Genomic DNA, 17,058 nt, shown 5'->3' with positions numbered 1-17,058 from the left:
TTCAGCGTTTTAAAAGGACGCAGACATATGGCAGGATCTCAAAAATATCACATGCAAAGATAAGAGGAAAAACTTTTACCCTCTTTAGCACACAATTTTACATCCTGCAGTTAACGTTCATTGAATTGGTTTTTGACTTCAAAACATATGAGCCATATAAAGCAATGCTTTTTGATAATGAGTTCCGATAACAAGTTTATGATTACTTCTGAATTGTACCATAGCAGTAACACCCATAAAGGAAAAGTCATTGGAAAGTGAGGGCCTTTTTGTACACATGAAATTAAGAGTACAGTACTGCAAATACAGTAGTGAAATGGAACTGTGGAGAACTACCTAAGTAGATTCACTGGAATGCTAAATCTGGGGCACTTTCCCCTCCCCTCCCTTAAGCAGACAGGTTTTCAATCATAGAATTGGAGAGTTGGAAGGGACCCCAAGGGTCTTCTAGTCCAACCCCCAGCAAGGCAGGGATTACATTTGCATTAGACACTTCTTACACCAGTTTCAGTGGTTTGTGCATTCATTCCTGAGACTTGTCTTCACATCAAGATTTCATGCACATCAGAAAGGCATCTATTTTCTTCTGCTCTGCCTGTCAGCTGCAATCTTAGTTGAAACTTCAGGCTAGACTATATATAGTATCCATGGGGATACACCAATATCACTGGATCCACAGTGCCCAAAAGTTTCAGTAACAACAGCCTTTAAAGATCAGAAAATATCATTATCCCCATTTTACAGATGGGGAGGATAGCTGAGGCAGAGGTTTGGCTGGTCTACCCAGGGAGTTTGCTATTAAGGTGACAATTGAACTGTGGGGTTAATGAGGACAATCCTCTTACGGCATAATCCAGTGCATGTTTATTCAGAAGAAAATGCCACTGTGTACAACAGAGCCAGGTAAGTGTGCATAAGAACGCAGCCATTATCTATAATGCTATAATGACCTAAAAATCTATGGTGTTTTAGTGCACACCTGCCCTTGTGTCTAATTCTGCACATATATGCCAGCACTAGTTGGTAAGATCAAGCTGTTTCAGTTGCAATCCATCCAATTCCACACCCTTCCACTTCTATTCCCCAACATCACATTCTACTGTGGCTAATATCCAAGGATGGTTGTTCCTATGCCTCTGCTTAACCTTCTGTGTTTATATAGCTTTGTCTCAGAGCTATCACTTTCTCTACATAGTCAGCCATTCCCTAGTAGTCTTAGTCATAGGACCCTTCCCTTGGTCCCCAAACTCAAGACTAGCTGCCCTTACATAACAAACCCATGAAGTAGATATTTTATGCTGGAGGAATTAAGGCACAATGAGTTGTCCAGGCCCACCAGGAATTTCACCCTTCAGACCACAGTGTTTTGAATTTTTATGTGCCATGTGAAGGCCACAACAAGGTCTGTATTTCAGCCAGAAGTCATAAGTGGCTGAGCTCCCCCTGGCAAGATACATAAAACAAAATTGATGAAATGGATCCCTGTCCAGAGAAGGTTAACCATGACTAAGTCCCATGGAAATCAGTTGGGTTTCATTTGGTTACAACAGGTAATATGTCCACTGATTTCAGTGAGACTTGAGCATTATTAACTTCATCTAGATTGGAGCCATTGCCTCTGAGCACAGCAGCTCCACAGGGTGGGGTGAATGGCAAGGCATCTATGGAGTAGTATATTAGCCTTGGCACACTTTCGGAAATTAACCACTAGCCATAGCTCTCCAAACTAGGAGATTCCTAGAACATAGGATCATTCCACACATGGCATCATCCTTGCAAATCTGTATATCACCATGTATCTCAATTTCCTTGCAATCCTGGGGCCTTTCAGCTTGAGCTATTTATTTCGCCATGGAAATGTGCAGCTGTTGGCATTTGCCCTTAAAGTAAGCAAATTGCCATATACTTGTGCAGGTGTCACAGTCACCTTGAACTATTGACTGTGACATGAATGATGCCACATTGACCATCTTACTGATAGAAGAGGAGTTTACCGGTTAAAGCAACTACCCAGAGAAGTGGTGGTACTTCCTCCTCTGAAGGTCTTCAAGCGGGGACTGGACTGGACTATGGGGTGATCTAGCTCTGGATTTCCTGCAGCAAGCAGCAGGTTACAAGGCTGTCCTACAAGGCCCTCTCCAACCTTTTGATTTAAGCAAGCAACACCACTCTCTCCCATGCCAGTTCCATTTTTATGTTATTTATTATTTGTAAAACTTTGGGGCTGAGCATCCTTGCCACTGTTCCCAGCAGACACACACACACACACACAAATTGCACCATTCATGCAGGGGTCTGTTCACCTAAATATTAAAAAGCAGCAAAGCCTCACCACTTTGCAAATTTTCTTTTCTTCTTCTTGCAGCACAATTCAATGCAAGCTTACTCAGAAGTAGACTCTGTACAACGCGCTCCTTAGAAATAGTGTTTCGCATTTATAAGTAGCCACAGTTATATGAAATGTGTGCCTCCTCTCAATTTTTAAAAATGCATATACCATAACAAAGTCTGTTTGAATATTGTGGATTTTGGCTATATACTTTGTTGATTTTTGATTCCTAGGTTGCTTCCAGATAACCTGCTTAATGAGCACCCATCCTGATTTGTTTGTGGAGAGATTAAACAATGCTGTATCAAGCATGTATTGTGTGGGCCTACACTTTCCCACCACTTTCCTTATTGCAAAAAGTCCAATCATTTGTGGAAGCAGGTTTGTTTTTCAACAACTCCCAATCCATAATCTGAATATGCCAGGATGTGAGCAAATGCCATTAAAAATAGTGACAACATCCATCTGTCAATCTGTCTATCTATCTATCTATCCACACACACACACACACACACACACACACACACACACACATTGTGGTGGGGCAAACCACACATCTCTTTTGTGAATGAAAGCTTGTGAGAATATTGCCCAGAGGCTAAAAGAAAAAGAAGAACCATGGGTGGCTAAGCCCTTCTGAAATACTTTGGAGACAGGAAAGTCCTTCCTCACTATGGAGGTATGGAGGCAGCAATTTCTGTCCCATTCTGTGTTCCTCACAATCAGCACTTGTTTCAACTCTTCACAATTTGGCTTCTGCTAAAACCTTCATTTTCTGTATTTCTAACTGCCATGGACGAAACTAACATAATAAATTATGCAATTAATTATGCAATTAATTTCAATGCATTTCAGTGAAAGGGAAACATCAAAAGCAGTTATAGCAAATCCTGCTACATGATTGCTTACATGATTTCCATTCCTGGCCTTGGGTGAACATGTGAATTGGGGCCGTTTCTGCCCCCATGTCCATTTATTGAATTCTCTGACATCCCTACTCTTCACACACTTATCTTGAAACACACCCAAAGCATAAATACTCTACATTTTAAAAAAACCAACAACAACAGGGTTGTACCTTGGCATGGCTTTTAATTGAAAGAGACACATTCAATCCCTTTGTGTTTTTAAGAGAAGCCTTCCCAGTTCACGAGGCTAAACACACCCCTGTGCTAAGCACACATCTTATGACACATGGTAAAAAATATGAAAATGTTTGCATTCATTTAACACATACGCTATATACAAAGAAACCCATGGAATGAATTGCTGTTTATGTACACAAAGGAAAGGGAATGATTAACAATCAGCTGAAATAAACTTTGGGGTAGATTGTTAAAGCTTCAGCATGGGGCCTACACAAAATCTATGGCTGATGCCCCTATCACTCATGACCACGGTTCATTGCCAGCTCTAAATTTGTGAAAGCCTTTGGTCCTTTGGGCAAGGCCCCTTTCGACACAGGCCTACCTCCTCCTTGCTGCCATTGTCACCTGCTGTTGCTCTCCTTGCCAATGTTGCCTTCTTGTTTGCCAAGGAGAAAACTAGCGAGCTAGTGAGCAGTGGCAGTGGCTGCTTCCTCCTTCTTACTGCACTTGTTCATCCTCTCTGGAACAACAAAGGAGAAAGTGGCAACAGTGAGGAGAAGGAGCTGGAGCTAACGGGGTCTTTGCAGTGTGACACCTCTGCAAACCGCTGGATACCAGCAGGTGCCTAAATATGTCAATCTCTGACACCAACCTTGTGTCAAGAGAACTGCAGGTGCTCAAATGCACACACAACACATGCAAACACTGACTGGCCAATTCATTTCCAAGGAAGAACCTGAACAATATGTGTGTATTTTTATGCATGCACATATTTATGGATGCTGCTTCTGAAAGCAGTGAATCAGAGTCCAAACCAAATCTCGTCACACACACACACACACACACACACACACTGAATTGTATTTTTTTAGAGCTTTTTTTTTAAAAAAAAACAACAACACACCACTTATTTAAATGTGATTTTTTGGGGGGGAGGAGGTTTAAAAACAAAACAAAACAAAACAAAACAAAACAGCTTAATGCAGAAACAGGAAGGAATGGACTTATGATTGAACACTTCCAAGAGTGTCACTGACCAGAAACAGACTGATTCATCCATTCCCATTTCCAATCATCCCCCCTACACATTCAACTGGAGTCTATAGCTTTCCTCCCTCCTTCTAAGAACTAATACAGCTTTGGGGATCCATTAATATAATTGAGCTTGACAAATGCCCATGGTGTTTTCCTAGGACAAAACTCTTTAAATCAATCAATCAATCAATCAATCAATCAGCCTGTCTTCTAGCAAATATTTCATGATCCATTTCTAGATTATTCTTACATATATATATTTTCTCACCAATCTATGTATGTGGTCAATTTATAGTTTAAAATACTTTTTCACACGCACACCCATATATGTTTTCCACTGAAGTCTGTGCTTTTTCCGAGACCCACCCAAATTCCAGTACTTGGCTGGCGAATGTGCCAAGTTTTCTTTCTATGCAACGAATGGAAAAAAAATGCCCCCCTTTTTTCCATTTCTGCACATTCTTGGAGAAAGGAAGGAAAGTGCTCCAGAGGAATTTGGTCCTACCTGTTGTTTCATATGTGAAACATGAAAGCGTCTCAGAGCAAGTAGCCTGGTGCCTGCAAGTGAAACCGTGTTCTACAAGAATCACTGAAATTGAGTATGATTTCCAGAAATAAGCAGAGGAGAGTGACCATGTTTCAAAAGAATTATAAAACAAGAGGAATGCAAGATGCCATGATTCTTTGTTCCAGTTCAATACTATGTCAATGAGTCCCTTGAATTCATTGATGTTTTATGAGGGAGGTGAAAACATCAAAGCTCAACAGGGAAAACTATTGAGTTTTCCATAATGAAATGATAGCTTTCAGCTGCAGCTTCACATCCTTTCTTTAATGAAAAGCAAGTTAATAGATTTCAGCATTTCATGAAAGGCAGAGAATTTGGCTGTCTTTTCCTTATGCTTATGCTTGAAGCATAGGAGACAAGGGATGAACTTGTGGAAGCTGAGTTGAAGGAACCCACATACTGGCACTGTTTTCAGATGATAACCCCCCCTTTACCTCCTGAATGGCTTTGGCTTTCCCGACCAGCGTGCTTGACAAGCGACCAGCCCACTGACAATGATGCTTTTCCTTCTCTGCATGGAAAGCTTGCATTCTGAGCTTACCTAAATCTCTTTCTCACTTCTGGAAGATGCAGCCAGCATGTCAGGGAAATATAACAAAGAAAGAGCCCCAGAGGCTTCCAACACTGCTCTGACTCATGTTGTTGTTGTTCAGTCGTTCAGTCGTGTCCGACTCTTCGTGACCCCATGGACCAGAGCACGCCAGGCACGCCTATCCTTCACTGCCTCTCGCAGTTTGGCCAAACTCATGTTAGTAGCTTCGAGAACACTGTCCAACCACCTCATCCTCTGTCGTCCCCTTCTCCTTGTGCCCTCCATCTTTCCCAACATCAGGGTCTTTTCTAGGGAGTCTTCTCTTCTCATGAGGTGGCCAAAGTACTGGAGCCTCAACTTCAGGATCTGTCCTTCTAGTGAGCACTCAGGGCTGATTTCTTTGAGAATGGATAGGTTTGATCTTCTTGCAGTCCATGGGACTCTCAAGAGTCTCCTCCAGCACCATAATTCAAAGCATCAATTCTTCGGCGATCAGCCTTCTTGATGGTCCAGCTCTCACTTCCGTACATTACTACTGGGAAAACCATAGCTTTAACTATACGGACCTTTGTCGGCAAGGTGATGTCTTTGCTTTTTAAGATGCTGTCTAGGTTTGTCATTGCTTTTCTCCCAAGAAGCAGGCGTCTTCTAATTTCGTGACTGCTGTCACCATCTGCAGTGATCATGGAACCCAAGAAAGTGAAATCTCTCACTGCCTCCATTTCTTCCCCTTCTATTTGCCAGGAGGTGATGGGACCAGTGGCCATGATCTTAGTTTTTTTGATGTTGAGCTTCAGACCATATCTTGCGCTTTCCTCTTTCACCCTCATTAAAAGGTTCTTTAATTCCTCCTCACTTTCTGCCATCAAGGTAGTATCATCAGCATATCTGAGGTTGTTGATATTTTTTCCGGCAATCTTAATTCCGGTTTGGGATTCATCCAGTCCAGCCTTTCGCATGATGAATTCTGCATATAAGTTAAATAAGCAGGGAGACAATATACAGCCTTGTCGTACTCCTTTCCCAATTTTGAACCAATCAGTTGTTCCATATCCAGTTCTAACTGTAGCTTCTTGTCCCCCATAGAGATTTCTCAGGAGACAAATGAGGTGATCCGGCACTCCCATTTCTTTAAGAACTTGCCATAGTTTGCTGTGGTCGACACAGTCAAATGCTTTTGCGTAGTCAATGAAGCAGAAGTAGATGTTTTTCTGGAACTCTCTAGCTTTCTCCATAATCCAGCGCATGTTTGCAATTTGGTCTCTGGTTCCTCTGCCCCTTCGAAATCCAGCTTGCACTTCTGGGAGTTCTCGGTCCACATACTGCTTAAGCCTGCCTTGTAGAATTTTAAGCATAACCTTGCTAGCATGTGAAATGAGTGCAATTGTGCGGTAGTTGGAGCATTCTTTGGCACTGCCCTTCTTTGGGATTGGGATGTAGACTGATCTTCTCCAATCCTCTGGCCACTGCTGAGTTTTCCAAACTTGTTGGCATATTGAGTGTAGCACCTTAACAGCATCATCTTTTAAAATTTTAAATAGTTCAGCTGGAATATCATCACTTCCACTGGCCTTGTTGTTAGCAAGGCTTTCTAAGGCCCATTTGACTTCACTCTCCAGGATGTCTGGCTCAAGGTCAGCAACCACATTACCTGGGGTGTATGAGATCTCCATATCTTTCTGGTATAATTCTTCTGTGTATTCTTGCCACCTCTTCTTGATGTCTTCTGCTTCTGTTAGGTCCTTTCCACTTTTGTCCTTAATTGTGGTAATCTTTGTACGAAATGTTCCTTTCATATCTCCAATTTTCTTGAACAAATCTCTGGTTTTTCCCATTCTGTTATTTTCCTCTATTTCTTTGCATTGCTCGTTTAGAAAGGCCCTCTTGTCTCTCCTTGCTATTCTTTGGAAATCTGCATTCAATTTCCTGTATCTTTCACGATCTCCCTCGCATTTTGCTTGCCTTCTCTCCCCCGCTATTTGTAAGGCCTCCTTGGACAGCCACTGTGCTTTCTTGCATTTCTTTTTCATTGGGATGGTTTTCGTTGCTGTCTCCTGTATAATGTTACGAGCCTCCATCCACAGTTCTTCAGGCACTCTATCCACCAAATCTAAATCCTTAAACCTGTTCTTCACTTCAACTGTGTATTCATAAGGAATTTGATTTAGATTGTATCTTACTGGCCCAGTGGTTTTTTCCTACTTTCTTCAGTTTAAGCTGGAATTTTGCTATAAGAAGCTGATGATCTGAGCCACAGTCAGCTCCAGGTCTTGTTTTTGCTGACTGTATAGAGCTTCTCCATCTTTGGCTGCAGAGAATATAATCAATCTGATTTCGATGTTGCCCATCTGGTGATGTCCATGTGTAGAGTCGTCTCTTGTGTTGTTGGAAAAGAGTGTTTGCGATGACCAGCTTGTTCTCTTGACAGAACTCTATTAGCCTTTGCCCTGCTTCATTTTGAACTCCAAGGCCAAACTTGCCAGTTGTTCCTTTTATCTCTTGACTCCCTACTTTAGCATTCCAATCCCCTATAATGAGAAGAACATCCTTCTTTGGTGTCATTTCTATAAGGTGTTCTAAGTCTTCATAGAATTGATCAATTTCAGTTTCTTCAGCACTGGTAGTTGGTGCATAAACTTGGATTACTGTGATGTTAAAAGGTCTGCCTTGGATTCGCATCGAGATCATTCTATCATTTTTGAAATTACATCCCAGTACAGCTTTCGCCACTCTTTTGTTGACTATGAGGGCCACTCCATTTCTTTTACGGGATTCCTGCCCACAGTAGTAGATATGATAGTCATCCGAACTGAATTCGCCCATTCCTGTCCATTTTAGTTCACTGATGCCTAGGATGTCAATGTTTATTCTTGCCATCTCACTTTTTACCACATCCAGCTTACCAAGGTTCATGGTTCTTACATTCCAGGTTCCTATGCAATACTTTTCTTTACAGCATTGGACTTTCCTTTCGCTTCCAGGCATATCCGCAACCAAGCGTCCTTTCGGCTTTGGCCCAGCCGCTTCATCAGCTCTGGATCTACTTGTACTTGTCCTCCGCTCTTCCCCAGTAGCATGTTGGACGCCTTCCGACCTGAGGGGCTCATCTTCCAGCGTCATATCTTTTATATGCCTGTTGTCTTTGTCCATGGAGTTTTCTTGGCAGGGATACTGGAGTGGGTTGCCAGTTCCTACTCCAGGTGGATCACGTTTGGTCCAAACTCTCTACTATGACCTGTCCATCTTGACCTGTCCATAGCTTCCCTGAGTAATTCAAGCCCCTTCGCCACGACAAGGCAGTGATCCATGAAGGGGCTCTGACTCATACTTCCCCCTATTTTCAAAGTCCAGGGGCCTTCTGTAGCTAAAATGACATCCACTTGAGGGAGTTATCAGCCCACAAGGGGGAACCCCAAAGTTTGCTGGAGTACAACTTTATTTGGGTGCGGGGCATCTCTATGAGGATTGAGCATGGTCAATAGCAACATAATGCTGACCAGCTCTTGGTTGGAGGGAGAGATGGAATGCAGATAAGGCTGCAGTCCTATCTGGCTGTAGGCCCCATTAAATTCAATAGGTCTTACTTCCACTCAAAGCAGCAAACATGCTTCAGAGCAAATAGAAAAAGCTGGCTGGAGGTGCCAGGGGATAAATGAAGCATATTTATAGATGACCTTGAAGTTCTCACTTAGATTAGGACAGGTGTAGCATTTTTTCCAGGACAGAGAGAACATAGAATCAAGTGCAGGAATACCAGAAAAGACAGTTAGGCTGTAGGGAGCCAATAGATTGGGGACAAATCATGGCTTAGGGTAGAGAGGGGACACACACATGGCTGCATGCCCATCAAAGAAACAAGGCAAAGCAGGCTGAGGAAAACAGACAGAGAGTGAGAGGCAAAACAACTTACACTTGGCAAAACACGCGCCCAGCTAACCAGCAGCCTCTTCCTGCTTCTTTTGCAGGGGCTGGTGGATGGGGGAGAGGGAAATAGCAGCAAATGCTGTCAGAGCCATCAAATAAAATTAGTCCCACCAGGTCTCATTCTACATCCTAAGAAGAGTTGAGTCATCCTTTTGCTCTTTTGCTCTGGTGTTATACTAATGCTACTCTGTGTACAGTGATGCTTCCTAAAAAGCTGCAGATGGTTGTCATAGGAGGCAGGAATACCTCTTTGACCTCCCAGTCTATGTGCAGATGGAGTCGGTGTGTTTATCCCCCCTTCTGAGCAGCATAACAGAGTGTGCCCCCTCCCCTGCATATCTGGTGTTGGGTAGGACTGCTGACCAATTTGTGGCCAGGGACAGCAGGATCCTGCACATCTCGGAAATGTAAGGCTTCCCCTAGGGCAGTTTTGCTAGCCTTCTGTGATAATATGTGGCATCTTCTTTGCTTTGCTTGCTCCACTTTTGTCCTCCAGAGCCCAAAACAAGGCAGTAGTGTTCCTGCTGTTGTTTTAGTTCAAACTGTGCCCATCTAGTTCAGCTTAGCTCTGATTAATGTAATGGGAAGGAGGGGTGGGGGCTCTATAACAGCAGAGACACGCCCCCCATTCTATGCTGTAGATACAATTCAAATCACCCTTGCCTGTGGTTGTGTGTCAGTGAAGAGCTTGGTTCCAATTATTGCAGAGTTAAATGCATGCTTAACTGTCCTGAAGCATGTGAGCAACATCTAAAAATTAGAGAAAACAATGGAGTCCAGCACAGCCAAAATCCCTTCCATGGAATGCGCATCAGAGAACCTTCAGAATGCTTTTAGAAACATAATTTGGGGATTAGGTGGTAGCTGACTATCCTTTGTTATGGAAAGTTTTGCAATGCTACATTTCAAAAGAAGACAGATGAAAACCTCTGCATTATCAATTGCACACAACTTCAGCAAAATGAGGTGGTGTGGTGCTTGTTTATTTACATTTCATGCTATCTTATCTTTATTACTGTTCTTTTACAGTCCTGTCTCTGCTCAAAAGTTCAACAATCTTGAGAACGTCAAACGCTGAGTCCTGAAACGATTGTGCTAAATAATGTAGGACTGTTCACTGTCGCTGAGCAGATTTCTATAATCAGATCCAGGCAATGGTAATGTGATGATCTGAACACATAACTGTGCATTTCATTGACTTTTCCAGGACTAAAGGAAGGTGGGAACTTACTATGGTGTTTTCCAAGTCACCTGTTGCAACAGAACAACAAATATTAGCCTTTGCCAAATACTTCAGTTATGTACTAAGGCTGATGATGGATATCAGCTGGGTTGAGACTGGTGGGAACAGAACATAAACACTGATATGGCAGTGCAGTTGTGGAAATTCAGCACACAAGGAGTGGCCATTAAGATTCTACAAATGATTGCTAAACCTAGATTCAAATACATAAGATGAATTTGATAACTACAGTACCACAGTGTTGTTGTCCTCACACACTGTATGTGGTTCTTGATTGGACAGCATAGGAGCATCCTGAGCTAGTTTATTTGTTGGTTTCCCACTTTGTTCACCAAAGGCTGCAACCTGATACCCACTTACCTGGGAGCAAGCCCTTTAAACTCAGTGGAGCTTATCTCTGAGCAGCCATGTATCTTTGTACTGCAAATTTGGTAAATGTGCAGCGATGCATTGAGACCTAACTGACCACTAACCAGTGCTATCCAGGGAATTTTATTTTGATGTGTGTTTCAATCATCTGCATGACACAGGAAAAACAAAATGCAACTAATATGTATGAGGATAGGGCTGGCCGGCATTTTATCTTTTCTGTATTAGAAGCAATAGCTGCTGAAATCATCTGTGAGATTATATAGTGCCTTCTTGGGCATCTAGTCATCCTGTCTAGCCACCAAACCACATCCAGGCAATGGACTGGTGGTACCACAAGCAGAGAGCAGGTGCCCCGATTTAAGGTGCCTACAGCACAATATCACTACATAACCCGAGCAAATGAAGGTAAACAAAGCCTTCCCTCAAAGAAAAAAGTCCAACAACAAGCCCACAGCCACCCTCCAGGTCATTAGCTAGTTTGACCTGGTGGAAAATTCCTCCCCTGTCCTAAAATATGGTTGTAAGCCTTGAGCAAAAGCCATTCATCAACTTTTTTCAAGGGAAGACTTACCTAAGGCATTGCTCCACGCTACTGATCTGCCTCCAGCTATAGAGGACCTTGATGCCCTGAAACTCAAGGAACGGTCTAGATGAAGCTAAGAAGTTTTCTCATTGTGATACAAAGATTAAGTAACTCTGACGGACACCAAGGGGATTAAATTTGGCTTGATTCTGCCCATGCATCATACTTGTAGGCATGCCCTATTAGACAAACACACGGGACAGCAGAAGGTCACACCCACACCATACTTTTAAAGCACATTTAAGGCACATAGCTGCCCCCCAAAGAATTCTGGGAAGTGTAGCTATGTCACAAAGCTACAATTCCCAGCACCCTTGAACCCCCAGGATTCTTTGGGGAAGTCATGTGCTGTAAATGTATGATGTGGACAGTCAGAAATCCCAAGTAAGCAGAAAAATATCATAGAAAGAAACCCCAAATGGGAAGACTAAAGGATGTGGCTGGGCCATGGAGTTCTGGCAGTGTGAAGGCAGACAGCAGGTGCAAGCCCTCACTTAGGCTGACAGGGTGAAAGGAAGCAAGCAGCCTGCTTGTCCTTATTGGGTGGAGGGAAACAGGAGCCAGGAGTCGTATGCTATAACCATGCACCCCTGTCCCAATTCTGCCTCCTCCAGGATCCTTTAAGGTACGAGAGGGTCTGTCACCTTCAATCACTCATGTTTGGTGGGTAATGGGATAGTAGTGCTTCCAGCCATTCAAACAAACCTTCCAAAGGATTCTTGGAACTCCAAAGGGTGCAGAGGCCTTCAGAGCTTAAAGCATCCTGAAGTGGGAAGAAGTTATGGTTGGAGATGTACAAATCATCTCTCCCTCCCCATGCTTTACCACTCTAGTTTGGGACTAGGTAAGGAGCTTAGCTCTTCAAATCTGAGTTGTTCAACAGCAAAGTTTCAATATGGTAAGGGGAGAGCTTAATTCTTTCCCAACCCTGAACCTGGGTGGTGTAGCTATGATCTGACAGGAGAAAGAAATGGATGAAAGGACGAAAGATGAGTGGCAAACATCTCCAACTCCAGTTCTCCTCTCCCTGCAATCCTTTAAACGCTTAGGAGTTGTCTGCCCCCTTCTTCACTTTCCTTTGTGAGTAATGGAGATTGAAGTGGAAAGCACTTTCTCCAGCACAAATTAACCTTCCTTCCACAAGCTGTGAACAGAGGAAGCTGTCTTATGCCAAGTCAGACTCTCAGTCCATCTAGCTCAGTATTGTCTACCCTGAGTGGCAACAGTTTGAGGCAGGGGTCCTCCCCAGTCCTACTTTTATTTGCCAAAGGTTGCACCTGGGACCTTTTGACAATGAAGTATATTCTTTTCCACTGAACGACAGCCCTTCACATGAAAGGGACAGTTCCATATAATAGTTTATAGGATCCTGGAGCAGGGAGTCCCCAGGTTTAGGGGATGTGCACCCAACCCCAATGTTCTACCCATTCTCACACAGAACTTGCTGTACTGGAGGGTTTAAGGCAGGGGTGGCCAATGTGGTACCCTCCAGATTGTTGCTGGACTCCAATGCCCACCTTGACCACTGGTTCTGCTGATTGGAGTTACGTGTCCAAGCAACACCTACAGGGCACCAACATTGGCTACCCCTGCTTTGAGGAATGTTTGAGGAATGCTTGCCCCCAACCCCATTCTCAATGATACAACAAGAGCAGGAATTTCTCCCTTATTTATTCTCCCTTCCCCACCATTCCTCATTGTCTCCCATGCTGTAGAAACAAAATAGTAAAGTGCTGCTTGAGTCTGTAGTAACTCATTCATGAGTGTTCCTTCTTTCCAGTAGGTTAGGAACAGAACAGCAGGGCAGCAGCCTTCAAGCACTTGACATTTAATGGGTTCTGTGAGGCAAACTTTGATTTTAACTCTTTAATACAGAAACTTGTATTTGGTATATTTCTGTGTTTAATTTCTGCATATAGAGAGACAGACAAAAATACTTTGGGGCAAGAGAGAAAGGGGAAATAATATAAAAATGTCAATATTTTACTTAGGTGGCTTTTTTAAAAAGCCAAAAATGATTTGAAACACACAGTCTCAGGGCAGTATGTAGAATAGTTAATTTCTGTTGTTTTTGGCTCAACACCTCAGCACCGTCTGGTACTTCAAGGTTTAGCTCTCTCTTTCTTACCAGAGACTGCCGGCTGTCTGTGTTAGCTAAAGATATCTGGGGCAATAAAGTGGAAGAAACAGCACTATCTATAAAATCAGGACAAACAAAAAATAAGTTTGGAGTCCCTGGGTTTATGATTGCCACATTGACTTGTTTCTTTGCTTGACTGAACAAGTTTAAAAGATCTGCTTTAACCTGTTTTAACCAGGATCGGATACAAAACCTGGACCTTGAACACATTTAGTTCTGTCCAAGCCAAATCTAAAAATGTGTACAGTCTTTGGATGTGTGTCTTGTGTACTTGTTAGAAGTAACATAATTCTGGGTTGTCCAGAAACAATTTGTGGTGCACCTACCTCAATGGTTCTTGAACAATTTTGGGGTTTTTTCTTGGATTTTTGTCATCAGGAGCCCTTTTACAAATTACTACAGAAATTACTGTTATTAATTTGATTTCTTACTCCTCCCCGCCCTTCACCCTGAGGTCCTGCGAGGGAAACACATTTTGGACACTGCCACTAGTTAAAGGAACGGGGTCGCTTGGCATTATTTTTACAATTTTGTTAGATTGTGTCGTAAGCTGCCTCAGAGAGCCTTTGACTGAAAAGTGACATGCACAGAATGCAGTGTTCAACTTAGGTGGTAGAATTTTGGACCGTACCTTTTCAGAATTCAATGGGGGTGTACATCTATTTGTCATAAATTTGATTGCTCTACATAAATGATTTCATACATGTAGTATATTAGCATTAAAACTTCATAATGTGGTTTAGGCACATTTTTAAAGTGCGGGGAGTAGTCAAAAATATTGCCTCTCACCTGAACAATCTAAAGTAGTTTAGCCTAGAATTCTTAACCTTAGTATTCTGCCATATTCTGTGTTATGTCTAGGATGGATCTTATTACATTTTCCCCAGATACATCAGGATGTGCTAAATGTTTGGGATCAACACTTCATGCACACAAATTTTCAGTTGCATAGATATATCATATCTCAGACAAAACAATATCTATGTAGTTAAAGAATTCAGGCCAACGACTACTGTTTCTCTCTCTAGGCCTGGTATGATCTTCAGCATACAAATGGATGCCTGGTCATAGCATTTTTATTTACATTTTTTTTAAAAAAAAAAATGCTGTTGGACAAACCTAGCAAAATCAAAAGCTCTATGTCCCTCTATTTTTAATGGGAGAAATGTTATCATGTGCTTAATTCTGCCATATAAATGAATGGGAATTGAAAGTAAGCTGTGCAATAAGATGTTTATTTAGTTGCGAATTAAGGCATTTATTTATTATGGTATTGTTTAATGTTCATTCCTCTGTTTAAGATTGATGACTTAAAACATGAATAGTAGAGATATTGAAAGTAAAGGCATCATGATTTGAACAGCAAAGGGGCACAATTTATATCAATAAATCAAACAGAAAAAGGTTAACCCGTTGAAGTTAAAAATAGCATACATCTTCCCGTTTCACATTAAACATCTAGATCTGTTGTTTTCTGGAATTAGCACAATGTGGAAAATATTAATTTTGCTATAAATCTGTTTTAAGGCGTACGTTCTAAAAGGGATATATGACTAAGTTGCCGCAAATTAATGGTGGGCTTTGCAATTCAATCTCACTTTTCATACGCTTGGAAATAAGACGGTTGTATTCTTAATGCAAGTGTTGTTTATTTTATGCCTCCTTATAATTAGTGCAAAAACTCTTGTGGAATACCTTCTTATGCACATAGTTAATAGAGACTTTAAAGAGTTCTGATCAAGTTAAGAAATACAGCAATTAAAGATTATTTAAAAAAAATCAAAAGGAAAAGTGAACAGAAAAACAACACCAGGGTCCTTGAGCAGAATAAGCATTTGGAAACCTTAAAAAACAAACAAACAAACAAACAAAAAACCCAATGGCCCAAGAAAAGGACTGGTAAAGTAAAGTTCAGGGATTTATCACCGTAGCACCTCAGATCATCAGGATAACCCATCAAGAACTACATACCTTTATTTTTCTTTCCCCAGACAGAATTTCATCAGCACTCAGCAAGCTTGGCTTCCCAGATAGTTTGAGTAACTTTAAAAGGGATTTAAAAAAAAGAAATAATCAGGACAAGTCTTAATCATCAGCTTTGCATTTCTGTGCACTGTTGTTCAGCTATTGCTAAGGAACTATGCATTCCTCCTTATAATTTCCTCTTACCTGTAAAAGAGCAAAGTTCAGATTCCTTTCTTGAAGTTACTCTCATGTCAAGCTGGATAGCCCTTCCTTGAAGGAGTGTGTCCCTCAGGTAATGTATCTGTGTGTGCTTTTGAAAGCCCTCCTTCCCCTCCACAATCCCACCCACCCAACGTCCCCTCGTAATTGCTGTCAGTCAAAAACAAGTTAGAAAGAGCCTTTTCTGAGTTGGAATTACCTGAATGAGGAAGCCAGAGGGAGGGAAGGAATCTGAGAGGAGACTTTGTGATTTCAGCAGCATGTCTTAAGGAAACCTACAGCGAAGACCAGGAAACTGTATAATTCTAATGAATTCAACACCCTGTCAGGAGCTGAGCAAATACCTGATTGAAAAGAAACTGATGTACTTTCAGAGGATGTCAGTTAATCTTTGAAGAAACTTGATCAAAGTCCCTTCATGACCTTATCGCCCAAATAAACAAGTGTAAAAAGCTTTGAATAAATCTTGATATTATCCTTTTTAAAAAGAGAGAGAGAAATGGCTGAATATTCCTTCCTTTTAGGGAAATGGCAGGTTGATTGTGAGGCAAATACACAGCAGGTCTAGCTTAATGTGCAGGTCTGGTAATAACCATGGACAGAGCCGACAGGCCAGAATATCGATGGTTCCCAGCTGATTGCTGGCACCACTGTTTCTTTTTGATCTCTTGTGTGTGGCATTTCCTTTGTTATTTACAAGACATGAGAATTAAACATTGGGAAACACTGAGTGCTGAGAAAGAGAGCTATATTTTGCCACTCTTAATGGTTCCAGGATGTCTTGGGCATTATGGTTTTTGATGTGATTTCCAGAAAGAAGTAAATCAGTAAAATGTAGAGCGAAATAGGAGACATTCGCTTTTCAGAAGACTCAGTCTGCTAGCCAGTGGCGGAGCTTCATGCTCCGGCACCGGGGGCGGGAAGCAAGCGGGGGCAGGACTGGCACACGTTCTGGGGCGGGGGGGCGCTGCCCGCAGGTGCATGGCACGCGTTCTGGGGGCGGGGCACGCCGAGATGGAAGCCTATTGGGATCCCGCTGCCCGGGACGCCCTGCCCCCTA

The 17,058-nt window shown here is 42.2% G+C and overlaps 1 protein-coding gene across 4 annotated transcripts in view; it reads right to left on the bottom strand.

Annotated features, from left to right (window-relative positions):
* Positions 1–16,491, bottom strand: part of KCNJ15 (potassium inwardly rectifying channel subfamily J member 15) — a 28,203-nt gene extending 11,712 nt beyond the window's left edge. Inside the window, exons 1-3 of one of the 4 annotated variants that reach the window (XM_033147021.1) lie at positions 16,198–16,491; positions 15,786–15,857; positions 3,800–3,937 (exon numbers count right to left, since the gene is read on the bottom strand). In XM_033147021.1, the coding sequence (XP_033002912.1) occupies positions 3,800–3,816 (17 nt within the window). In that variant the 5' untranslated portion in view covers positions 3,817–3,937; positions 15,786–15,857; positions 16,198–16,491. Of the gene's footprint in view, positions 1–3,799; positions 3,938–15,785; positions 15,858–15,983; positions 16,122–16,197 lie in introns of those variants that run through there. The other 3 variants (XM_033147019.1, XM_033147023.1, XM_033147022.1) reach the window with 3 other exon arrangements.
* Between the last annotated feature and the right edge of the window lie 567 nt (positions 16,492–17,058).

Source organism: Lacerta agilis, chromosome 4 (assembly GCF_009819535.1).
Source record: "Lacerta agilis isolate rLacAgi1 chromosome 4, rLacAgi1.pri, whole genome shotgun sequence".
NCBI lineage: Eukaryota > Metazoa > Chordata > Lepidosauria > Squamata > Lacertidae > Lacerta > Lacerta agilis.
The sequence above is the reverse complement of the archived record's forward strand: the minus strand, read 5'-3'. Positions and strand labels throughout refer to the sequence as shown.